This window comes from Strigops habroptila, chromosome 8 (genome assembly GCF_004027225.2).
Source record: "Strigops habroptila isolate Jane chromosome 8, bStrHab1.2.pri, whole genome shotgun sequence".
NCBI classification, from domain to species: Eukaryota; Metazoa; Chordata; class Aves; order Psittaciformes; family Psittacidae; genus Strigops; species Strigops habroptila.
Window position 1 is genome coordinate 1,977,417 of NC_044284.2, and position 26,974 is coordinate 2,004,390.

A 26,974-nucleotide genomic window follows, 5' to 3' on the forward strand; every position below is an offset into this window, starting at 1 on the left:
CAATTCACTGCTGTAGGTTTTACAACATATTTTCAGAACCATTTCTAAATTAAAACCTTTGCTGGCAGAGAATTAATTATTTTACCCAGGATATATCACATTTCTATGTGCTGCTATTACAATACACATATTTAGGCTCCAACTAGTTCTCTCCCTGTACATTTGCAGTGTGTGCACCTCGCTCTGTAATTGAAGATGGTAAAAAAAACCCTCGTACAATGACACATTGTTTTCCATAACATTAGTATTTCACAGAAGTGAATCTGTATTACCAAAATGTATATTTTTGTAGGATATTACAGCACAGCAATTTAGATTAAACTAGTTGTAATTTATGGTGCCAAGCCAAAAAAGCTATTTAAGATGCATTAAAATGCAGCACCATGACATTTGGAATTCTGATGTTCTTAATATGACAAAGGTTATTCTATGGAGTTTTGCTATAATATGAAATATTAATATTTCACAATACAGTTTTGATGAAGTACAATTTGCCTCGCTTGCATATGATAAAGAAATTAAATGCTTACCAAGGGAGTTCGAGGAGAATTAGAGCCCCGCCTGAACATCTGCTTGAAATGTTATTATCCTGTCCTAGTGACAGCATTGCTCCCTCATTGTTTTTCAAGATTGACAGCTGAATATTGGACTGATTTCTGCAGCAAATCTGTTGTAGGTGAACTTTGTTTGGGGTTTTTTTTTAAAGAATTTAGAACATGCTTTTGATTTCCATCCTATAATTTATTTTTTTTATATACTCTTGACATTTGTAGGTGCCGGATTGGGGTCTAGCGTGCTGTAGGAAAGATAGACCATTGACTGGCAACGAAATGCCAGTTGATATCTCAGTAAACAGGAATATTACTATTCTTTATTGTGTGGTCTGTGTGAAAGCTGTATGGGCTTTCTTTGGGGAGACAAATGATCGGATTGTTAATGTCAACTATAAAAAGGTCTGTTTGCCTTTCTACTAAATAACATCAGACAACTTGTGTTAACTACATTTTTTGAACAGGAAAATAGGTATTTTACAGGGTTCCTCAGAACAGAAAACTCTTGAGAGTTAAATGATTTTTTGTTTTTACAAATGTTAAAATGATGATTTTTGGGGTTTAGTGTTCTTAGTTCTTTACGTACCTTATTTTGTTCCATCTTTCTGAAAGAGTTGTAATAAGAAATAGCAGCCTTATTGCTTCCCAAGTTTTACATTTTTAGATCTCTGCCTAAAATTAGCAAAGTTTAATGGGGAGGTAAAAGACTATTCTAGGGAAATACAGTAGAATGTAATCATTATTTTTTGAAATGCTACAGCTATGACATTGTATTTTACTTGAATATTTTTATACAGAAGGTATTTTATTTGGCTAGGAAAAAAGGGACAAATCACTCTGTGAATCTGAGTAAGTGGCAGGAAAACAGATTTTCCTCCTTTATCCTCAAGAGAAAGTATTTCTTTGCTATGTTCAACTTAAGGCACAGATCTCATCTCTACTTAGTTTTACCCTGACCCAGTATAAAGAAGCCTGGAGGCTCTCTTTAAATGCTAATAGCTTTCATAGCTTCAAAATTGCTGTCTGAGTAACTAGAGAGGGCTGCGTTTGACCATCCTTTCTCCTCAATCTTTACACCTGGTGCTTTAGAGGCTTGGTACCTCTTCATCCTGGAGGAATCCTAGTTTGGAGATTTATAGCACAGCTTGATCAGCATAGTGAAAGCAGAGTGGGCAGAGTCCAAGGCTGAGAGCTTTAACCAAGTCATTATTGAATAGCCAAGTCCCTTCCTACCACAGCTGAAGTCTGCACCAAGTAGATGGATGCCTTAAATTGTTGCAGGTGTGTTTCTTGACACCAGTGAATTTGCAATTGAGGTAGTTTGGGTTATCGAAATAATCTATCTTTACCATTAGTAAGGCTGGTTTTTTTGACCAGTTAATACTTTGAGTGTTGAATAACTGCATTTTTAAAGCAAGAGTTTAACAACCGTCTGTATAAACTCTCTCTCTTTGTGATTGTATTTATTACTTTAGAAATGAAAAGCTTTTCACAAGTTCATGATAAAAATGAAACCTCTGGGCAAATGTTTAGTCCCACTTCTCCCATAGCATTAAATATCACAGCAACGCTGTGTTTCTCCTGCAATGAAAGCCACAGCACAGAGATCTTCTCATGGGGATGTCTGTTATCTCGTGGCATGGAGCACGAAGTGACAACTCATCAGTGGAAGGCGAAGAGGGATCGGTCATGCAGGGGTGTGAGCACTGAGTCAGTAAACCTCCTGTGTGCTAAAGGACAGATTTTTACAAACAGAGGATCAGCAAGTTGCTTTCCATAGTATATATTTTTCTTCCATTCACCCTCCTGAAGCAGAATAAACTTGGCAGTAACTTACATGTCGCATTCTTCTTGAGCTAATCTCAGAAGTTCCATAGAGTCTTTAAGCCAGCAATGAGATATCTTCCTTAAAGATGCACACGACGTCGGCCATCAAAGGTAAAACTAGATATATGTACAAAACTGCTGCTTGGTAGGCTACAGGTTCCTTATTATGTAGCTGTCTAAGGATTTGGTTTCCGTTCATCTATTTGCTTGTTACACAGTATTTAGAGATTATTTCTTTTTCATGTCTATTTCTTCTGGGGCCAATGGTTCAAAACAGTAGAGCAGCAGTGCACTAACATATACAAAGTGTAAATTTGACCATTAATATTGAGCTTGAATGTTTTAGGCAGCTTACATAGAAAAGACTTGTCAACCAGTTGTTTTTAGTCCAAAAACTCCTGCATATTTTAGCGAAACTTACTGTGCACTTCGAGTGGCACAACTGAGAAACAGTTCCAGTGAAATTCAGAAGAATGTAAAGATTACAACGCGGAGTATTTTGCTACATAAGCCTTTCTATAAAAAAAGAGTTGCCAAAAGTAGGAGCGTTCATTCCTGCTCAGCATAATACGTGGTGTTCAGGAAGTGACCCGTACTTAAGAGAGGATGCGATTTCTACAACATAGCCAAGCAGTCAGACAAAATGGATGCAGATTTTTCACTTGGCTAAAAATCTGAACAGTCTTTCTTTTCATGTTGAAGAAGCTGCTTTGCTCTTTCCTACCTTTGCTTTATTTACTTTATTCTTCTGAAAATAGCTGCAAATATTGAACAGGAGAGAGACAAAGAGAAGGCATGTGCCTCGTTTTCCTAACCTGCTGAGAATGTGCAGTTCCTGGTGGCTGTGTCTTGAAGTACTCCACGTTTTTGAATATCACATCCTGAATAAACAGGATTCTGAAAAGCAAATATGTAACATACTTATGTAAAATAGAATTCAGATACCATTTTCTGCAGTTCTTTGTGTGCCCTTGGAAGGTTGTTGGTACTCTTGGCAATACCTCAAACTGATTTTGTGTCAGAAAGGAGTTTAGCTACAAAGGCAGCTTCAGTGGAAGCTGGAAATTGCCAAGTGTAATTCTGAGATTTAGAATTTTCACACTGAAGTTTCATTCTTCGTTTCTACATTTTAATGATAAGAAAATCCAGAATTTATCCAAAATGATAAGAATTCAATCCAGACGTCAGTAGTTCTACTGAGATAATGAAGCGGAATAAAGTGTTCTTTATGCTTCAGTTGCTCTAATTTACAGTTCAGTGTCTTTACTGAGGTCTACATTCATTGCTGTGGTTAAATGTTGGCTTCTGCAGGAGCCTAGGTGACTCTTCTTGGACTTCTTGGTGCCTTCTCCCTTGGGCACCAACCAGTTAGTTGTTTCTTGCTTCAGCTGTGCATCTTAAATGGCAGCCCTGTGTGGATGAGCGCTTTTCCCTATCTCCGGCAAGAAAAACGTACTAGAGCTGGAGCATGTCATGCAACAGCTATTGCCAAAGATTCCCAGTTGGACCATGCAACCTTGCAACATGTTTGCAGAAATGTGGTCCCAAATTGACTCTGTCCGGATTCTGGCCATACATAAATCAAGTCAGGCATGCATGTGGTGGGGTATAGCTTGTGTTAAAATGTTTGCAGACAGAAGCTGAAATGATAGAACTAGTTCTAAACTGGTGTCTGTTTCCACATGTGGGTTTACAGGGTTTTAGCTTAATCATTTTTCAACGTATTTTTAGTTAAACCAGTGTAGCTTTTGTGTAAAGGCAACATGCTTCTCCTAAATGCTCCAGTTATCTCAGGTCTCGAGTTCCCACTTGGTAAATGAAACTGTTAGGGCTGTGTTTAACATCTGATTTGCCCACACAAGGAGTTAAGAAAGCAAAGATCTGATTTCTGAGTCTCATGGTGATATAATTGCTTTACCTCCTGATTGACGTTGTTGCAAAAGCAGAATGAAGTCCCATATGTTTAAAAACCCTGATAGGTTCTTATGTTAAAATCCTTATTCCTCACATATGTATATGAGTTTATTCTAAATAACAGTTCTTATTATTAATTGAGATTTATGATTAACTAAACATTTTACTATAACAGGGATTGTGGCTTTATGGGGCTCCATCCTTCAGTCAGAAAGTGTAGAGTTTTGGGGAATAAACCTTCTAGGATTAATTGCAGCAGGAGACAAGTGTGTCCATCCCTTGAACTTTGGAATTATTACTTTAAGAATTATCCAAAATGCTCTTGTCACAGCGAATTGCAAAATCTAAGTTTTGGTCTATAGACAAAGGAAATAGGAGTACATATTTTTAATATTCCCTTAATATCCATATTCTGATATTCTTTACCTGAACATTCCCACATTGTAAGGGCATACAACGTTCGATTTGTGTAGAGGATTTCATACTACTTCAAAAAACTATTTCCACTGATTTTCACTAATGTTGATGAATTCTTTTCTAGTATTGACTTTTTAGACTTTAATCTCCTTTGACTTTCTGGTGCATTTTGGGCTATGAAGCAGTTAATTGCAATGCTATATAGAGCTTTCAAAAGCAGCTTCGGTACCTTTTCACTGTTCTCTGCCGTATACTTAAACCTACAATATGTAAGTTTACAAATAATTATTTTCCTTTAACTTTTGCCTTTCTGACTTTTCTGAGAATTCAGGAGAATATGAGTTAAAAAGGAATGAATCCTAAAATGTATTTTAAATGACAAAAGTCATAAGCTAATGATAGAGCTGGGTGGGTTTTTTGTTAGCAGCTGACCTTCTATTGCTAGCAAAAAAGAAAGTCTTGGCTAGGAGTTCAATAAATGAACAGGCTATATATTGATTTTTCCCCCCCTCTTCCCTTGTTATGCAATATGATTTCCCTTCCCTTGCAAGGGTGGCTGTTGTACAGAATGGCGCTGGGATCATGGTCATGGAAGCGTATGGGAATGTGTAGACTAAGGAAGGCTGTCACAGCAGTCAATAAGATCTGAGAGGTGTTGACTAATTGCCTGCTAATTACACAGTAAATTGTCTAATTAAGCTGATGGTTAATTAGGGTACGCTCGCACAGCAGTCTCGTGGAATTTTTGTCTGATGTCTGGGAAGCAGCTTGTGTAATTGGCAAACTGGTCCGGACTGGCAGAGAACACGGCTGACTGGGAAGCGCGCTGCCAGTAGATGACAGAATAAGGATGCGTTTGCACAAAGGTTGTCATGTGAACACAGAGGGGTTTGTTAGCCTTCTCCAGCTACGTGGTGCAACGAGGAATTCAGCTGAGAGCTGCTGGAAGCTGTAAATAAAATCAGGTTTAAGCGTGTGGCATTAGAAAAGCAGTGAGATGTGCGCTTACGTTTTAGTCAGGATTTGGACTTTAGAGACAGAGTATCAAAAATTCTCATGGAAAGAACTTCACCAAACTGTGCAATTTGACCATGGTAGTAATTATAGTCCTGTAATCTGTTCAGTGGAGTCACAGAATGATCCTGTTTCCTCATACATACGCTGTATGTGTATGTTGATGTCGAAGAAGTATAGCTGTTAATAAGGATGCTCGCCAGGCATCATAACCATCATCTATGGGATTCTGAACCCTCATTAGGCTTTGTGTCCATTGCTACATGTGACGGATTATGAACGGGTCATAACAGTGCTCTGAATTTAATGTGTATGCATGATGCATAACTATAATAGCATTAGTGAAAGTATCTCGATTCCAGATTCTGACCCAAAGCTGATGGAAACTGTAGGGAGTATTAAACAGGGAGAACCTGGACAGTGCAGGAGTACAGGCATCAATTCAGCATCAATTTGCTGTGATTTAAATTTGGAATTCAGCAAAATAATGTGGTACGGGCACTTTCTGAAAGTGAGCTACAAACGTGAGCTGCTCACAGAGTCAGTGCAGCACAGCACAGGATCGGGTCTTCACATGGTGCTGAGGTTGAAATTGAAGCTATGTATCAGCAAAATCTAAGCTAAACCAAAGGAAGTGTGTGTCTGTGGTTTTATTTGTTAAGATATTTTGATGTCACTTGAGCAAACTGGAGCTTAATATCCTCTTTCCCTCTTGGAATGTTATATTATTTCAGAGGTTTCTTGTTATTTTTTAACATTTGCAGTATGTGGTTCGGGCACGGTGCCTTCCTGGAACAGAAAAAGAAAAGGGAGTGAATTCCAGATCGGAATTGCTGATGAAAACTCTTGATTTTAGGTTGATTTTTTTTCTTTTTAATGTAAACCAAAAATCTGTTTTCCCTCCCATCGAAATAGAATTAAAAAAAAAAAAAAAAATCAAAATTTGAGGGAGTAAATGACACTTTCTTTGAATTAATGAAGCCTTTTTTTGTGCTGTGATCTTGCTGCTTCTACCTCCCTGCACCTGCACGGTCCATAATGCCTTTATGTCGCACCCTCTATGTTGTGGATTTCAGTTTCTGGGTATTCCTTCAAAAATAATTGAGCCAAATCGTGCTGTCCTACGAGCATTCTCACTGTGCTAGTCATCAGACACAGGACTCCAAACACTAACAGGCTGATGCAGAAGACCTTACACCTTCTCTGAGGGGATTCTAACAATGCTTGTAATGTTGCTCCTCTGTGTATATCTGCACAGAATAAACCCCTACAATTCCCCTGCATCAGATTCTGTGAATTGTTGCATAAAGGTGGAATTCGTTGATTCGAGTCAAAACCATACAGGGAGGCCCTAGACCTAATTTTATTGCCAATAAAATACATTTGGAATTTACGTTTTAGATTTCAGTGTCTGATTTTCTACATCCATCTGCACGTACGCAAACCCAAACCTCTTAGATTCATTTATCCTTACTGGTTTTTAAGGATTATTCTTTAAAAGCATTGGAGAAACTATTCTTTTTGTCTCTGGCAGCACATTCAGGAACAAAGCTCACTTCACCAGCCAACTGCAGGAACTGAAAGCACACGGTGCAACCACCGCACTTGCTTTTCTTTTCTACCACAGGGCAGCAAACGGATACGTTGCTAACGCATTTTATTCTCTGAAGACAGAGAAAGGAGTTCAGAGGATAATTGTTACCTTATCGCATCCTTCAAAAGGAATTTCTGGCGCATGCTAGTATGATTTATGGTTTAATAAATCACACAAACATAGAAAAGGGTGTTTTCTGGTAATTCACCTGGTGTAGTACTTAATGTAAAACCCTATTGCAACATCAAAATCTGTAATAAGGAAATATTGTGTAGCAATAATGCTGCTGTTAAACAGCATCAATTACTGACTGGTTTTGAGAAATCATGGCTTTTAAAAAATACATTTATGTTTTCATTTGCAGTTCTAGCTGTATCTTGTCATGTCTCTGTGCTTTATTGTGGAATCAATCAAAACTAGATCCAACTTGTTTCAACCTTAGTTGATCTTAAGGTGCCTTCCAGCCCTGACCATTCCGTGATTCTATGATAAAAATGGAGATATATCCCAAATGTTCCTAATGCATTCTTTCCCAAAGCCTCTTCATTGTCCGTTTTCAAATCTCATGCTTAAACAGTGGAGTCAGAGGAGTGTGTTATCAGCACATTGTCAGTGTTATGTTCAGGTTTATTGCCTGCGATGGTTCTCTCCTGTGAAGTTCAGGAGGGTTCCTGTTTTGCCACCCATTTATTTAATGTGTATATCAAGCCATAAAGAAGGTTTAGTAAAGTGACATTGATTGAAGTGTTTTCAATATGTCGAAACTCCACTTTATAACTCTCAGCTGATTTAGCTTGAGCAGTTGATTGCATTGTTCATTGTTTGTGGGAGACTGCGGCATGGTTGAGAGCGTGCTGAGCAAAAGTCAATCCAGACGAGATAGGAGTAATGCTGGGATCATTAGAGGAAACATCCAGAGGCTACAGCAAGAGAATTATCAGTCCTTCTGGCTGAAGGATGTAGTTCCATTCCAGGCTGTATCTGCAACGGCAGATAAGAGCCAGAAGCCTACACCCCTTCTATTTTCTCAGTCAGCCCTTGCTAAGAGTATCCATGCTTTATATTTCAAGATTAACCTACTGCAAGCGAGTGCTATATGGAACTGGGTCTTAAATCTATCCGAATATTGTCAGTAGTGACAAACTTCATACTTTGAATGCCACAAAGTGCTGCATTGGGGAATTGCAAAGCGCCCAGCCCGTGCTAGGTTGTTTTGGGTACACTGGAGTGGACTGGAAGGAGATGTTGGCAGTTCATCCGAATGCTGTTACATATACTTGGAGCTCTCACCCCGGGGTGATCTGTAGCAGCTAAGTCTCTTAACTCCAGCACAAGCTTGGTTTTCCTCCTTAACTTTGCAAGAATTGAGGAAAGGTGAATATTGGGTTTCTAGTTGCTCCTGCTTTTTATGTTATTCTGTTTCAGTTTACGTTGCTGCCAAGAGCAGTGTTCTGGGAAGGTCAGTAGATTGCTGCTGTTGTGTAGGAGGTGTATTTTTAAGGCTGCCAGGAGTACCTGGAATAGGTGGTTTCACATGAAGGTAATGCAGACCTCAAGCACATAAATAAACAAAATCTTATTTCCCTGTATCCTGGGTATATTTAAACTCAGATGAATTTCTCTGCTTACATTTATGGACTTTCTGGTTTGCTATCCAGACAAGTTTTGTGCCTTTAGGGAGAGCAGAATATTGCAGTCCACAGCCAAATTTTTGGAGCATGCATTTTTGAGTATCACATTTTTATAATGGTTATACTTTGGTAATTTCTTATTCCAGGCTAAAAATATTCAGTTATCTTGGGTTAAAATTGAATTAATCCATCAGCCAGAATATTCGTAAGAGTATATTACCATGTTTTTCTAGAAACCAGAAGTTTAACCTGGAAATGAAAACTCAGTCTTCACTTTGCGATAATACTGTATGCATCCAAATACAGAGTTTTCTTTGCTTGAGCAACTTTGCTCTCATATATTTTACATTTTCTTTTCCATTCTAACATTACAGAACATTCTAAAAATATATAAAAAAGGGAGTAAGAAGATGTTTGAGAGTAAAGTGTTAAAACTATAAACCAAAGTCCATCAATCTTACAACTTTCTTATGCCCCTCTCTTCAGTATCAGAAGTGATGCTTTGCTACCATGACAAAAGTGGTTCTTTGTCTGCATTGGGAGTTGCATACCTGTCGACACATGAACTCTGTCTTGTGACGTTTATTTAAGTGCTTGTTGGGTTGGGATTTTTTGCTTGTTGTGTTCCTCCTTTAACACAATTTAAAAGATGAGTGCCAGGGAGTCCAAGGATTTAATGAGGTTTGAATTACCAAAAGATAAGAGTTTTTACGGAAAGAGACTGATGGGCTTCAAACTCGGCTGGGAATCAGTCGGATGGTTGAATTCATGCAGAGGAGAGACTTGCTTCTGTGTCAGACATCCTCCATGTGAATCCTGCTTCATTTACATTCAAGGCTTCACATTCCCACCACGTCTCTTCCTTGCGTGTTTTCCTTATCATACATTCCCAGACTGGTTTGGGTTGGAAAGGACCTTAAGGTCATCCAGTTCCAACCCCCTGCCACGGGCAGGGACACCTTCCACTAGAGCAGGTTGCTCCAAGCCCCTGTGTCCAACCTGGCCTTGAACACTGCCAGGGATGGGGCAGCCACAGCTTCTCTGGGCACCCTGTGCCAGCGCCTCAGCACCCTCACAGGGAAGAGCTTCTGCCTTAGATCTAACCTGAACTCCCCCTGTTTCAGTTTGAACCCATCACCCCTTGTCCTGTCTCTACAGTCCCTGATGAAGAGTCCCTCCCCAGCATCCTTGTAGCCCCCTTCAGACCCTGGAAGCTGCTCTGAGGTCTCCACGCAGCTTCTCTTCTCCAGGCTGAACAGCCCCAATTCAGGGTGTATCCTTTAAGAAGTATTTCATCAGGCAGCCATTTCTGCTCTTAAATGAGCTTTTACTACAGGCAGTGGACCATCCATAGCTGTTTGTCTGTTGCAGGATGCGCTGGACTATCCTGTATACTTGTTTGTCTGTTGCAGAATGCGCTGGACTGCATCCTGTTTCTGATGGAGATGTTGGAACACAACATTACTTATATTCCTGTTTTTCTCTCTGTAAAACAGGAGTTCACAGTGTGCTAGCTGGTATTCAAAAACATGACATTAGTGCCTGTTTCCAAATAGTGCAACTTAATAGCATAATTGAGGAGGTAGTGTTTGCATGCAGTATGCATGTTTACAATGGGGTGACTTTCTAGAGCTGAGCTCTCGTGGACAGAAACATTAAGTGCATCAAAGAAAAACATTTATTTTTTATTTTATTTTTTATTCTTTCGGAATGATGGAGATGAGAGTTGTTTATTTGAAGAAATCTTATGTGACCATTACTGGGGGAGGGAAAGCATACCAGCATTTCAAGCCAATCCATGCCTGCACGCGTGTATCTCTTCTGGCTGGAGCTTTCCCCTTTGGTGCCATTAGCATTTTCATTTCCAAAAATGACAGTCTGCAGTGGAAACAGTAAAAATGTTCAACCTGTGGTTTAAATTATTGATTTTTTTGAATATTGAAGCTGTATTTCAAATGGGTTTTGTTCGAGTTACTTCTGGGGAGAGGGTTCCAGAGGTAATTTGATATCTAAAAGCCTGTGTATTTCAAAGCCGTTTCGGTCTTTTGAGTTCCTTCAGCTGATCAGCTGATTGGGTAAAATGCCTTATTGTCTTCTGAATTGCAGGCAATAGATAAACTGAAGCTCAAGGTTAGCACAGAGACATGCATACAATGCTCTTGGCGATTTATTGTCTGTACGCAGTGTCCAACTGACAGAAATAGCTCATTTATTTTTAATGTGGTAACTTCACTTAAAAAAGCAAAAAAATCTTTTGAGATGCTAGTATTCACAACTGAGATGGGGGGACTCTGTTATCTTTAGCTCTAGGTGATTAGCTGCAATTACTATTCGTTGAGTTCATGGTATAGAATCCACTCTGTGTAACTAAAAAGGAGATGCATATATTTTCACAAACAAATTGTGTTACATTACCACAGAACAGAATGGCTGCAGTAAGAGACAACTGCAATACAAGTAGCACTCATGGTTATATCTGAATACTTTTGCAAAGGGCTGGGTTGTTGATGGTTGTACTTGTACAGGTATATGTACTTGTATATATATGTACTTGTATAGGAACTTATCCATTCTCAGCATCCTTCTATGCACAGGCAAAAAACCCAAAACCCAAGTAAAAATGGTATTACTCTAATAAGGCTCAATTCTGGCAATGAAACCATATTGGAATGCACATTGGAGTTCATGGAAACTGTGAAAATGAGATGAATTGTAGGAATGGGCCTGGTTAAAAAGTGTTATGATCACCGGTCGCACTAAATATCGTAGAATAGTGGGATGATTCAGATTTAGAACAACCAGGCGTTTTGCCTTAAGGAGGCTATGGGTTAAAGACTACCATACTGAAAGAATGTTCCACTAAAGTATGAAATATGCCACTTCAAAATCATGCCAATTATTTTGCAGATATGCATATATGGTGCATGGATGTTTCTATAAAATTCAAATATATGAAGACAAGTCATGAAAAGATGTGTGGCATAAAGAGTTTGTATGATGCCCGATTGGTTTCCCTCCTACAATAACTCTAGTTTCTGTGATTGTAGTGTAAGAATTTGTCACAAAATTTGTGGATATTCTCGGGATATGATGCACTTGAACCGTTTTGCATTATAATTCACTAAATGCTCTTTATATACCATGAGGATGAAAGTTTCTGCTGTATCACTGTGTGCACAAAATAGTCTCATCTTTGCTGTTCCCAGATGTGCAGCAAAGAAGCCTGCCCTGCTCTGTACTGGCTGCACAAAGCAATGTGAACTAGGGGAAGGTTGTCTAAGATGAGCAGAGATGGAAAAAAACAGGTTCCTACTGCCTCCAAAAGCAGAAACAGTTTGTTTCTGTGGTAGGAAAAAGGATTCCCTATGTCCTGTTTATCACGTTCCCTATGTCCTGTTTATCACTAATATAATTATCCCCAATCTAGGATTTCTTGTGGAGAGAAAAAAAAGCTATTTATCCTTATACAACTTTGTGCATGACTTTTAATGTCTAGCATCAGAAGGCTTTTGAATCCTTGCCCCAGTTTTAAATCAATATTCTATCGGAATACATGGAGAGCCTGCAGGTCAGGCTGCCCTCTCTAGCTGAGGACAGATTTATTCCTAGTTTTGAGCATGCATAAGTCTCTGTAGCATGTCTCAGCTGGCCCTGCCATTAACAGTGTCAGAGATCTAGCCGAACCATTGTATGCTTCCTTACGCCCCTGTGGCACTTATAGTGGGAACACTTACCACAGATGCCTCAAATGAAACTCTTAAGTCAATTGTAGTCTCTAATAACCACCTCCCTGTTGATTTGAAAGGAAAGAGACTTCATGTCTACCCTATGTGTGCCTGCTAGATCCTCTTATGAGCATATTTACTTAACTGACAGCCCTGAGCAATGACTCGAGTGAGTGCTGGGGTTTGGGACCTAGTATATATTTAATGAGAAAGAACATGGCCAGCTCAGAATCAGTCTTTTTCCTCGGTGGTAAACAGGAGAATCATCTTGCTGGGAATTTCCACGTATCGTGGCGTCTTCCAGTTCCTACAGGAATATTTTAAAGAACTTAGATCTCTTTCTGCTTTATTAAATGAGTGCTGTATGTCCCACAGGGCTGATTCTGAAAAGCCAATAGAATGTGTCATTTTTCCTGGGCATTTATAAGAATTAATAAGCAATGATTAACCTTCTGCTATGAAAACTTGAGGTGAAGCAGGAGGAAAACCAGACTTGAGACTGGGGCCTCTGTGTCTGCCACAAATGGATGGGAAGCAGAGCTCATCTTTTGGTGTACAAAGTTGCTGTACACTTCAGCACTTCTCTGCATGGATTCCTGTCTGTCAGAGGAGTTCAAACATGTGCAAACACTGAATGTTTATTTATTAAGAGCTCAGACTGGAAAACTAGAATCAGCCCAGCAGGCTGGAAATCTCTGCTTTGAGGCTCTCGAGAGGGGAAAGCCGCCTCTCTTTAGATTATGGAGCCTGTGTGCCTCTTGTGCTGACTGATGGATGAACACACAGTGCTCTCAGAGACTGATGGCAGGTCTGGATGTGCTGGCTCTCCCTTTCCTGAGCTCACTTCACCCAGGATCTGCATTCCCAAAGACCATCCTCCCTAGGATGTATATATGATGCCCCAAGCTGAGTCTCAGCTTTCTTGCCAGGGCAGTACTGCATCCTCATCAGTCATAACATGCTAGCAGAGTTCGTTCCATGATTAAGGGGGTCAGGAGGAATTCGTTAGTCATTATAAAAAACATTAGTAAGTCAGGATGATAGTTGAATTCGGAGTGGCAGATTTGGGATTCCTGCAAGTTGATTCATAGGAAAGTAATTTCAAAAGAGTTTTGTCGGTTGTTTGGTTTTCATTATTTAGTTTCATTCTATTCTGATCCTATTTCAACTACTTTCATGTGTATGAAGATAACATCAAACACTTTGCATGCAATACTCTTATGTATGTCTCCATTCTGTTAGCCAATCCAAATAGGAAAATATTAGTTTTATTTAATGCATTTTAAAGTAGATGAGACCTCTAGCAAAAATCAAAATCTATTTGAAATATCCTGTCTAGAATTTACTGCTGAATTAAAATTGGTTTGAATCTCTTACAAGATGCTAAAATGCTGAGTTAAAATTCATAGGAGGAGATTGTTTTTCCCCACAATTATGCCATCCAGATCTATGTATAATCAGGCTCTGAGACTGGTAAGTGGCTCAGCCTTGCAATCTCTGCTCGTGCAAAAGACCCTTTGGCTTCAATAGGACTTTTGCATAGGAAAAGATAAAAGGAGCATGTTCAAAACAAAGTTAATGTTTAAGAGCTCAGGTTATCAAAGTAGAAGCATTATGGATAGATTAACATTGGAATGTAAATCAAAATATTTCCCTAGATGCTGAAACCCTTCCACCTTCCCTGTACTCCCCTTTATCTATGACTTGAAATTGCTTAGTGCCACCTGGAGAATTGATACTTCAAAAATTATAGTACGAGTTATTTAAATACCTTCCCAAATAGAACTGATATAATTGCCTGGAATTTCTCACCCCGAAATATACAGAAATGCTAATCAATGCCTATAGTGTTTAAGCATTCTTAATCCTAATGGAAAAAGAAAATGCTGCAGGTAAGTACAAGTCATACCTCAATATTTGCAATTCATCCCCAGCAGAAAATTTAAATACATGCTTCAAGGGAGTAATGTGATTTTCCTCCTAATTACTTAATCCAGCAATAAAAAATAGTTTGGATTATATAGAAATTTAAATACAATTTTGGTGATCTGGAACTCCCCGATGTTGACTCTTTGTGCAAGAATTTTGTCAGCTTTTTGCATGGGATTGTACTTAAACGATTTTTCTCCTTGATTATTGAAGAAATCATCTTTTTCTTCCCTTAAAGGGAAGCATCTCTTCTCCCGTCCTCCTAGGAGAATAAAACAGTCTTGATTGACTTATAGCAGCATGGAGGGAAATGTTTTAGTGGTGGTTCACAATTTACTAATGGAGTTTTATGAGACAGCCTCTAGGAACAAGAAAGACATTGTTTATATGGCTTCCCTATGAGAAAACTGTAATTAAAATTATACCACGGATTCTATCAAGACATGTTAATATTTAATTAGGCAATAAGTGAGCTTGGTACAGGTGTCCAGAGTTGTTGACAGGAGCTTTGTTAATCCATGTAGTATTATTGTCTCTTAAATAAATAGTTACCTCCTTCCTTTTTACAAGTGTGAAGGCACATGCTTAATTAGCAGACATTAGAATCCCTGTGTTACTATTGAGTACAAAATCCTACATCTTGTGGGCTTTAAAGAAGCCATTTTCTCATTGCTTGCTGGTTTTGTCTGAATTTTGTTAGAATTAAGAGACTATGTGCACTTCTCTCCCAGTTTCTATCTAGAGGAGCTCATTCTGTGGCATTGTGTGTCTTGGCTTTTGGTTCATCCCTTTAGGAACCTGCTGCCGCTGATGTTGCCCTGCTGCCTTTACTTACAGTATTTTCCTTAGCAAGTAGAAAACAGGATTAGAGAAAAACACCTGAATTCTCTCTGATGATGATCTTCAAGGCCTTTTCCAACCCAGTTGATTCTATGATTCTATGATGGTGTTTGAAAAACTATGTTAATTTGGCCTCCTCTTGAAGTACAAAAAGAGAATCCATTTGTATTCTCCTTGTAAGCGTAACTCCTTCAGTGACTCTCCCAAACTTGCTGCTGCAAACATGTCATGTAATTCTTCCTTCTCTTTCCTGGGTGTTACCTACTGGTTTTTTATTGGTTCTTATCTATCTTGTTTCCTGCCTGATTTTGCTTGGACACATCCTTTTCAGGCTGCCTTTTCCTTCCCATTTCATGGGACCGTTCAATAGTACTTGTTTAGAATGAAGCCTTGTTTATTATTTTTAGAAGTCTGTAAATATCTTTTGAGGCAAGCGAAGTTGTTAGGATCTAAATCCACTGGATTCCCAAGGGTAAGCATTATAAACTGGACTCGTATATTTTAATTATTATGCATTAATTCTCCACCTTTGTGGATGTACATAGGTGCTTAGAAGCCATACCATAGAAATTTCACTTTAGGATACAGCTCAAAAGCTGCAATCCATGTAGGTATTTTATTTGTCTGTTTACTCCTATTTCATTCCCTCTGTTCCCCTCAAATCTTTGGCATTGCAACTTTTTGCTTGCAGCAGAGAAATAGGACGTAGTCTCATCATGTTGATCACTTTTAAGCACCAGCTCTGGGTTATTATCCAGAAATGCCTTCTCAATATTTTAGAGAACATAAGAGAGATACAGAGTTTAGGGGTTTGATAAAGCTCATCAGGTACTTCATCCAAGCTATATAAATAATGCTTTGTTGAAGCAAAGATATAACTTAGAGGAGAGTAAAGCTGAGTTTTTACACAGTTTCAAGACATTCTATCCTATTACTTCAGGGCTTATCTGTGCTGTTATGATACAGCATTTTGTTTGATTGTAGATAATCTCAAGCAACGCACTTTAAATAGACTGAAGCAGTGATTTCTGAAAGATTTGGTTTCTTAGTAGATCCCGGTACAGTCCATATAGTACAATGAAGAGCTCCAGGTGTATTCCTGAAGCTGAGGTTACTTGAAGTTCTAAAGATGCTGCTTTTTCTTTTGTATTTAGAATTCTGTGCTTCAATTCAAATGGCTCAGTTGGCCATCCGCTGCTGACTTCTTAATCAGTGACTGTTTTTCATGGGGTTGTCTCCTGGGAGGTGCAGAGCACAGGCCAGAAAAGAACTGCTGCGTTGTGAAAGCTCTGGATGCTTAATGAAATGGAAAACTAAAAACCTTCAGACAAACCAACGTTTGTGCCAAGGGAAAAACAGATTCAGGAATTATTCACAGAAATTATAGGTATTTCTAAAAAAACCCAAACAAAACAGCAAAGAAAACTCTCCAAAACAACCACCAAACAAAGCAACAGAAAAAAACCCTCAACCAGAGCTTGGGAAATGGACTGCTCAACTTCAGCTCAGCTTCAGATTTCTATTTCACACAAGTCTGGGATGTTTAAATGTGATTGTCTGTTCTTTTTGCCTCTCACTGAAAATGGATTAATGCTTTGAGACAATTACTGACCGTTTTTCTCATCAGTCAGCTAAAGCAACTAGTCATCTATGAGATAGTTCATTTTATCAGAAAACTGAATAATAGAATCATTTAGGTTGGGAAAGATCATAAAGATCAATGAGTCCAACTATTACCTGCACCCTGCAAAAACAGATCCCAAAATTGAATATAGATAGAACTTTCTCTCCAGAACTGTTCTCTCAAGTCTACTCTCTTCAATGGGTGTGGGGTTTGACCACAGTGTGGTTTGACAGCAGAAATGTGAGCATGTCCTACTGCTAACACCTCTATCAGAACACTGATGAAATGTGTGCTCACACTGAGCATTAGCAAGAAATGTTTCAAATGTCCTTCAGGGTTTTTTTCCCTTTCTCTCCTCTCCATCCCTTCCTTCCTTGTCTTTCCCAGAGAAACTGATACAAAGCTGATGAGAATTTGGCTTTGCTTTGAAAGCATCTTTTGTTCAAAGACTAATTTTAACCTTGTGATAAAGATTACTTTTTGTATTCTGTTGAATGTGATATCTAGTAATTGTTTGTCAAGGCAAAGTGCTGTAGGACATGATACAGTTTTGAAATGATCTTTTGTAATTACAGTACAAATGGCTTACAGTCTAATGGGTAGAAAACATGCAAATATGTCAAAAATGAGGAAAAATATTAAATGTGTTAATTTTAAAGCATTATGGCTTTGTATTATGAAAAGTTTTTGTTAAAAAACCTGCTCTAGTGAATGTAATTGTCAGCAAAAATCAAACCTTCATTTCCTTGTAAAATACATAAGTAGAAAATACATGTTTGTACATTTGGCATAAACGGTATAGTTACTCTTCCCATTTGTTGTACGTATATTCATAGTTTGTATTGCTTTTGCGTGGTGTTTTAATCTCCTGATTTATTGCTTTAGGGAGCTTTAGTTTATAAAATTAGGACTTCTAGTCAAACCGTCATGTATGAATTAAAGATTGGGAGACTGCTGTTGTTTTAAGCAAGGGCAGCAATGACTAGCAATGGGGATAGGATTGTCCCAAGATTGTTCTAAGTTAAGAGAGTAAACAACTAGGGTCTAATAAGATTATCTAAAGACTTTGGGGTTTTGCTGTCTTAGTCAGAAGTTATTGGTAGTGATGGCCTACTGAAAATCACATCAGTAAGAAAGGTGCTGTGCTGAGCAAGCAGCAATGATAAAAACTTAGCTAGAAATTAAGTTCAATGTCTCTAAATTTCCAAGCTTCTCACACGTTCTCATGGTGACTCTTAAAGCACTAATGAGATGGTGTATAAAAATATCAAATACATGGTAACTAAACCTCTAAGTCCTCATTTGTCTTGTACACAATGGGAGTGCTTCAGCAGTTTCTCTCCCAGATCCTGACACATTGCTTTTTCCTTTATAGGACTGCAGCCTTCTGTGCTAACTTATTGATTTGGAAAGCTAGCTTGCTTGCTGGAGCTTTAGTGTTAAATTGGTTTAATAAACACAAATGGTGAGATAGTTTAGGAGGTTAACATTCTCTTTTTTAAGGAACAGTTTGCATAACTCAGCTGATTCACTCTAGAAATAGAGTATGAGGGAAGATTTAAAAGCACTGTTTGTACTCCAGAATTTTGGGATATAAGATATGTACAGATTTGGGTACTTTCATCTTTGCAAACACAGAACAGACAGCTGTCACGAGATTAATAAGAATATCCTTTTCCCCTCTATAGCATACTAGATCTTGTAGGTAAAAGCTGAAGAAGTGTAATTTAGAAGCAACAGCCAGGATCTTTTTCAATCTGTTCTGTGCTATTGGAGGGATCAGAACACTTACGCTTTAAGTCACCAATGTGAACAGTCCTGGAAGGCTGAGGAAATAATGGAGTTTTGAATTTGTTTCACATTGTGGGGTGAGGACTTGAAAAATAATTATTTTGCATCCTTTTATCATGATACGTTATCTGTCTTCAAGAGGAGGAAAGCACTGAGGAGGAAAGAGAGGGCTAGGTCTAAACTTTGTTCACAGAAGCAATGAAAAGAAGGAGGTGTCTGTGGTGCTAAATTTCTCCTATCTGGTAGTGGAGAGATTAGAGCAGTTTCTGCATGGTGGGATGTTCTGAGATAAGTTTTTCTGTCAAGGTGGTTTCAGCTTCTAAAAAATGCTCCTGTATTCACTGAGGGGAAAAGAGAGAGTGTTAGGAAGTGACTTTGCTGAGGTTTTGTACTCATGTGGGAAGAATAAAGTCTGGCCTATTCCCTCCCTAGAACAAAATGTTAAATACAAGTGTTAGGAGTTCAACAGACAGCACTGTGTGTAACATAGCAGTGGTTTGTGCACAGGAAGGTGCCAGTGGCTCCATCGAACCTCCTTGAGCAGAAATCGTAAGCAAATTTACTTGCCTTGCTCCGTGAGCCAGTAGGTCTCCCTGTACGTGGTAAAAATCCTCCTCTAACAAACGGATAAGGTCTTCATGGAAATGAATTGTTAGTCCGCATAGTTATACCTGTTGGAATTGTTTTGTGTTTGTAGAGGTTCTTGCTGTGGATTTAGCTTTCTGTTAAAAGGAGCCTGAAAAGCTCAGCTGAGAAAAAGGTCTGAGCTTGGGGAAATTCAGGAGAGCAAGTTGATGCTTTGGGCCTCACAAAAGGAACCCTATGGAGATACCGCACGTCTCGGCTCTGATGGAGGAGACGAGGGGAGGAACAACTCGTAGGAACAGTGCTGTGTGAAGTGGTATTGTTGCTTCAGGTTTCACTTGCCTTTTGTAGATGGTTGAAACTCCAGAAGGGGTGATACTAGACACAGTCTGGCTAGACAGCTGAGTCACAGAAGAGGCAACTCATCACAAGACCTTGAGTGAGAGTTGGCAGGGAATTACGAGGACATAAGTCTATGATACCATTCATATCTATGAGGGTGTGCAAACAGCCCTGAGCCAGATTTCCAGCATGCTTGAACTACTGCAGTATTAGGCAGAAAAAGGCAATGTCTCCTTCTCCTCCATGTTTTTGCGTAGGTGAAATTGTACATCAAGTTCCACTGTAATTAGTGGGATCTGTAGGGAAAACTCAATCTTCATGTTGGGGGTCGATTAAAGCATTTAGAAAATAAGGTCTAAAGCCATTTCACATGTACGGTGTTTTGAAATCTTTAAAACCTTTCAATACAGCTTCGAAAGTCTGGGGGAAAGAAGTACATCATCATTTGCTTAAATACCTGCTTTTCAGCTATGGCATTTTGTTGTTCAAGTAAAGAAGGTGGTATATTGAATATAACAAAGCATTTGGGCTTTTTTCACATTGCAGTTTGCTGTCTACTACCTTTAAGTATGCTATCTGAAATGTATGACTAAAATCACCTTAATAAGGTATTTATTTAGATCTTCACAAAGAGGCCAGTGTGACTGCCTTGGTGTTCATATTGACATCTAGTAAGTAGTAACCCTGGGAAAGTACAGACACATACTCCACTTGGCGAGTACAATGCCCTCCCTCCCTAGAAGAAAGGAAGGTCAAATAAATTAACTTTGTTAGAAATAGTAATCTGCTCACTGTGTTAAATTTTTTTCTCATATTAATGAAAAGAAACCGTCAGTGGTCACTAATTCCTATCTGCTTTCATAAGTTAAAGATGAGAAAAGCTTAATTTGAAGTATGCAGTGACTTTTATTGACTTTGGGAGCCAGTGCTGCAAGGCAAGTTCTCTGTCTCTCATAGAAGCTTCTCAGAGTGAAGAAATCACGTGTTAGTAGTTGTTATAGCATGATTAAATGTGTTTTTTAAATCCAAAAATCTTATTCAAACCCAGATATTTCCAGTGTAGAACACCTGTAATTCAGGAGTGAATACTTGTACAACTGGTTAATATATTAATTAAAGGTACAATTAATTAATTTTCTTTCCATATCCAAAATAGAAATGCCTATGTGTTCTCTTAAGCAACTTTATTATTTCAAGTGTTCATTAAAACACCATTAGCTGTAATATTTAGGGAAAAATGGGCTGAAAATGAATGTTTCAAGTTCTGCAAATCGATAGAAGCACATCAGAACTTGGATATGAAAAATCATACAGATTTATCCTTTTGGTTCTCTTTAGTATGTTTTCCTACTACAGGTACATTAATTGACTAGGCATGAGGTTGTGGTATCCCTCTTGGGAGACTGCTTTTACATAGTCTTTTACTTACATTTGTCTCCAAGCTATGTCTTTTTTAGTTTCTAGGAGACATGATTATGAAGTAAGAAGTGAACTCAGTTAATGGAGAGCTGAGCTGTCTACTTGATTCCCCTAAAACAATAACTCTGAGAAGAGAGGTGAATGGCTTGATTCATTTGTACGGGCCATTAACTTCCACGCCTACAGATGACAACCTTAATATTCACAATGTGAATTATTTCTCTGCTGATTAGTTTAGGAGAAACACGCAATGAATGTATTATCGCATGATCCAACACTGTGCTGAACACCCCTTTGGATCTCTTAAAACGGAAGATGTCCCTGCTGCCCAAACAGGAGCATATCTCTCAGTTTAAATAGCATGGTTGTGTTTTTACAAGACAAAAATCAGTGGCAATTATTAACTGCAAGTGTGGACAGTGTGAAGCAAACCAAGTTGTAGAGTGACTCGTAAGGCATGGGCCGATGTATTGATTTGCACCTTTGTTTAAATGTGACTGACTAGAAACTGCTGAGTGTTTGGGCTTTGTCTTTAAGATGCTGTCTGAAACCTCCCAGCCCATCAGACTTGAGTAGTTTCGAATTCAATGATCTGATTGCAGAGTTCAGAGATTATTAGAGCAAATGGGGCCTGATCAATGCCTTGGGTCTTTATTTCTTAGTGTGTTAATTAATTAATCAACAATTAATCAACTGTATGTGTAATGCAGATTAACTCAGTCTCAAGTTACTAGAATACCCGAATTGTTCATACGCGGAAAGGGGATTCCAAAAGCAAGAGGATATTGGCACTTTCATCTGTGTAACACAGCTTTCTTAGGTAATGTCCTGAGCCAGGTCTATTTGAGGGATTGATATGATTGTTTCTGATGTGCACTTCTGGGGAAGTGAATCAGCTTTTGAGGCAAAGGAAGAAATTCAGTAACTGAAATATTAATGCTTCACAGTTGCCCCTTGATTCCATATGTTGTGTTTCTCTTCGTTTGCATTGAGTCCCCCAAAGCAGGTTGTTTTCCTGTACTCTGGTACTGAATAGAGTTTCCCTAATCCCCAAGTCTACATTAATTTTGCAAGATTAATTTGCAAGACATACAAAGACAGGCTGAGAACATTGGGGCTGTTCAGCCTGGAGAAGAGAAGCTACGTGGAGACCTCAGAGCAGCTTCCAGTGTCTGAAGGGGGCTACAAGGATGCTGGGGAGGGACTCTTCATCAGGGACTGTAGTGATAGGACAAGGGGTGATGGGTTCAAACTGAAACAGGGGAAGTTCAGGTTAGATCTAAGGCAGAAGCTCTTCCCTGTGAGGGTGCTGAGGCGCTGGCACAGGGTGCCCAGAGAAGCTGTGGCTGCCCCATCCCTGGCAGTGTTCAAGGCCAGGTTGGACACAGGGGCTTGGAGCAACCTGCTCTAGTGGAAGGTGTCCCTGCCCATGGCAGGGGGTTGGAACTGGGTGATCTGAAGGTCCTTTCCAACCCAAACCAGTCTGGGATTCTGTGATTTCCCCATGAAACAAGTTAATTTTTCTATGGGCTATTCTGTTTATTTTTGCCAACGATATTTTGTTATCTCATTTTTTACATAGCTTTGTCTTTTAGTGTGGTCAGATAAAACCTTTGTTCTCCCCTAGGTGCTCTTTATTAAAAGTCTTCTATCCTTGGTCTTCAGAGTACATTAAAGCTTTGTACTATTTTCCCCAAGGACTCTTTATTGCTTCCATTGTATGGGAGGAAAGACACTTGATTTATTTTGGAGTTTGAAGAAATTCTCTGTTCCTGTATATGGACTTCAACGTTCAATCGCACACATCAGTTGGGTCATCTTTTTGTAGTGGTCAGCTTTTTCTTTGAGTCAAAGTTAAGTTTTTAGGTTCAAACCTGCCAGGCTTCTCGCTCCAGTCTCATTGTGGCTTTTTATGCACACAACCCTTTTATTGTAAATTTTATCTGGGATCATAGGAAAAGCTGAGGTTTCAGAAAAGAAAAGGAATCAGTGCCAGCATTTGGCCACACGGTTCCTACAAACAGGGAAAATGAGTGTTCTATTACAACACCAGAAGATGGTTTGTCACAAAACCCATGGGCTGGAGCACTACGGCTATTTAATCACAGAATCATAGAATGGTTTGGGTTGGAAGGGATCTTCAAAGGTCATCTAGACCAGCCCTTGCTCCTCTGGCCTTACCTGCTGTTTTGGAGACAGTGGGAACTACTGTCCAGCCACCAGAGCTTCCTGTCTTAATGCAAGGACCTGTGATCTCGTGTAAAATTCCCTTGTAAGACTGAAGGGCTAAGCCCAGTCAAGAGATCCTTTGCCTAACTCTCTCCCTGTTTTGTAGCTGTAGCAGGAAACAGAAGAGGAAGATGGTGGTGAGGCAAGCTCTGTGTAGGTATTTCACACTCATCTCATAGAGACAGTTTTCTGTCACTTGTGTGATTTTATTCTGTATGTACATAGGCAGATTCCTTGAATCATCACCTAAGTTACAAAATCCATTGTGTTTCCATGAACTGTAAGCCTCCTTGTGTCTGGGGCTGTCATGTGCTAACAAGAGACAGGAGAGGTGCCAGTGTGTCAGTCATTACAGACTCTCTCCACCTAGTTTATGCTGAGCTAGGAGAGGCAAACGAGGAGCGGGATCTTAAATAAGGACAGCAGATCCCTCTCGGGAGGAATCAAGACAAAGCAGCCAGGTGGTAATATTTGGATTTCAAAGCCAGGAAGGATTTTTGGAAGCAGAAGCAGCTTGGTCTGGAAACATAAAGTGATGCATGGACACAGTGGAGGGTTCCTGGGACACACAGGCAGTGGAAGCTGCCATTTGAAGGAGCAGCTGTTTGGTGGCGCGGAAGGTCCCTATGCACCAAAGGGGATCTCACAAAACCTCAAGGAAAATTCAAGAGTGAGGAAATGTAGGAAGAGAGATGTATGCGTGTTTACTGTGTCATGTGGCTCTGGGTGTCTCTCGTGGTCATTAAAGGGAAGAGTGGCTGCTTTTGGGACAGTTTGAGAAGTCTGTGCATTACCTGATTCAGCTTTGCGGGATAAGTTGTCACTCAGATATTGGCTGTGACTGAGCTCTGGGAAAGAGCGAGTCAAAGCCATGAGGATTCGGCAGCAGTCGCAGGGTCTAAACGGGGGTCTCTGTGCTTAGAAGAGAGAAGATTGTGTGGAGACCCAAGGCAGATAGAAAAACTTAAGTGTTTGTGCACAGAAGCAGACTGAGGCTTTGTGAGTGTCCCAGACGACGTATAATCTAGGCTGTAATATCTCAGTCTGTGAATTCTTGCCTGTAGTAAAATGAGAGAGGCTGGAAGAAGAACACAACGCGCGCGTAGTAAGATAACGAACGGTACCGTAGGTGGCTCCAGGCATTGTCTGGCATACACACATACACAAGCCAGCCACGAAATGGAAATCATGCCACATGCATCTTACCATAATTTACACTGAACCCAAGAATAATAATTCCCACCAACAGACAGGCTGTTAGCTCAGGCTTAGTGCCATACTGCGGTAGCTGCATAGCTTCTGACTGCTTCGAAGGGTAAAAGGGAGCTCATGGTCTCTTGCAGTATGGTCAGAGTAGCTTGTATCTGTTGGCAAATAACCACGTGCACCCTGTGCTTGCAAGGAGTAAATGCTTAAATGCTGTGTGCCGGCATTTAAGCCATTGGCTGTTTTTTCTCATGCTGGATGATGCGATAGCGCTGGCCTATAAGTATGAAAAGCTTTCTGGGATCAAGCACAAGCTCCTCTGAAGCAATTTAAAAGGAAGGAAACGCTCAAGAGGATAACGTGGAATAAACTGATGGAAACGGTTCTTCTGCATAAAGAACCATCTCTGTGGTTTGTCTGGGGAGGGGGGGCAGTGTACTTGCCTTCTTGGTTTGCATACGTTCAGAACGTGTTCTGAATTGTTTCTTCCTGACAAATAGAACTCAACTGTTGAGAGGGAGGTGAAGCTTTTGTGATGAAGGGAAAATATAACAGGAAAATTAGGGATTATTGTCGTGTCCATGTTCCGGGCTTATGAGGCCTGAAAATAGATGAACTGGGGAGATTACTTTGTGTGATTCCTACATATGTAAATGGACATATAATTATCTATCAGTATAAAATATTAGTGCATATTTACTGTATAATGATTAACTCAACTTTATAAGCAAATGAAGATTGCCTCAAATTTACATACAATGTGAAGAAAAGTCCCTTTATCCTCTGTAACTGCAGCGTTTGGCAGATTCAGGAATAAATAATCTTTTGTGGCAAGGGTATGCCTTATCAAACATATGCAGATCAGTGCTAATTAATGCTAATTAAGGTTTCCTGTCTATCTAGTTGGAAAAACGTCCAAATGTTATGAAATCCAGTTAGTGTGCCTATTACCCTAATTGTTTTATATGGGATGGTTCTTAATTAAAATATGTAAATTGACCTTAATTGCTATATACTAATGGAGGTTCATGTTATCTCACTAGAAATGACAAGATGGCGAGGAGGGGTACTTAAACAAATCATTCTGATACATTGGGAAATAAATGACCTTTACTCAAAATGATTTCTAATTGGAAATTGGCAAAAGGAACATTTTGCCATCGATGTTTTAAATAGTGTCAGAATATACAGTTCTTTGGTGCTATAGATATGGTGACACTGCAGCTTCATTAAGGCTACGAAACAAGTCAACATTTTGAGTATGTACTGTATGTTTCAAAATGTGTGCTACCCTCGTGTTGACCTCTGGGAATGTTGTGCTTTGCAATATTGATCTGAATGGCCATAATTTTGGGGTTTATATTTTGATCTCTCTTAATCATATGCTTTCATTCGTGATGAAGGGGGCCTACAAGGGTGCCAGAGAGGTACTCTGCATCAGGGACTGTAGTAATAGGACAAGGCATAATGGGTTAAAGCTTAAACAGGGGAAGTTCAGGTTAGATATAGGGCAGAAGTTCCCCTCTGTGAGGTTGGTGAGGCCCTGGAACAGGCTGCCTAAGGAAGTTGTAAATGCTCCATCCCTAGCAGTATCCTACACTATATAGGTGAAGTCCAAGGACGTGCTGCCCACCAGCCTCTCTGCTGATAAGTCAGGTTCACAGGTCCAGTCACCAGCAAAAGTATACCAGTGTATCAAACAGAATCCCAGACTGGTTTGGGTTGGAAATGACCTTAGGCTCATCCAGTTCCACTCCCCTGCCACGGGCAGGGACACCTTCCACTAGAGCAGGTTGCTCCAAGCCCCTGTGTCCAACCTGGCCTTGAACACTGCCAGGGATGGGGCAGCCACAGCTTCTCTGGGCACCCTGTGCCAGCGCCTCAGCACCCTCACAGGGAAGAGCTTCTGCCTTAGATCTAACCTGAACTTCTCCTGGTTCAGTTTGAACCCATCACCCCTTGTCCTATAGTTACAAATACTAATGTAATACTAGTAGATGTTTAAAACACCTAGTATATTTACATTCATCTTATATCCTAAACATCATTGATCTATCCCTCACTTTTCAAAATCAATCTGAAAGGTTCCACTGTTTTGCAGGACATTGTGACCAATGTTTCTCCGAGGATTGTGCGCGGAATTACTTCAGGTCCTATGTATGGCCCAGGCCAAAGCTCTTTTCTAAACATTGAACTGATCAGCGAGAAAACAGCAGCATATTGGTGTAAAAGTATTGCTGAACTGAAGGCTGACTTTCCAAACCAGGTAAGTATACCACTCAGTCTTAAAGTGTTTAGTTAGAATCTCCAGTTTATAGATGTGTGAAAGCTCACCT

General features: G+C 39.6%; 1 protein-coding gene across 5 annotated transcripts in view; it reads left to right on the top strand.

Moving 5' to 3' along the window:
• DPYD (dihydropyrimidine dehydrogenase) overlaps positions 1-26,974 on the top strand; it is a 355,916-nt gene that overhangs the window by 194,277 nt on the left and 134,665 nt on the right. For all 5 annotated transcript variants that reach the window (XM_030494219.1, XM_030494220.1, XM_030494222.1 and 2 more), the window contains one exon: positions 26,740-26,904. In XM_030494219.1, coding sequence (XP_030350079.1) covers positions 26,740-26,904 — 165 coding nt within the window. The remainder of the gene's footprint in view (positions 1-26,739; positions 26,905-26,974) is intronic.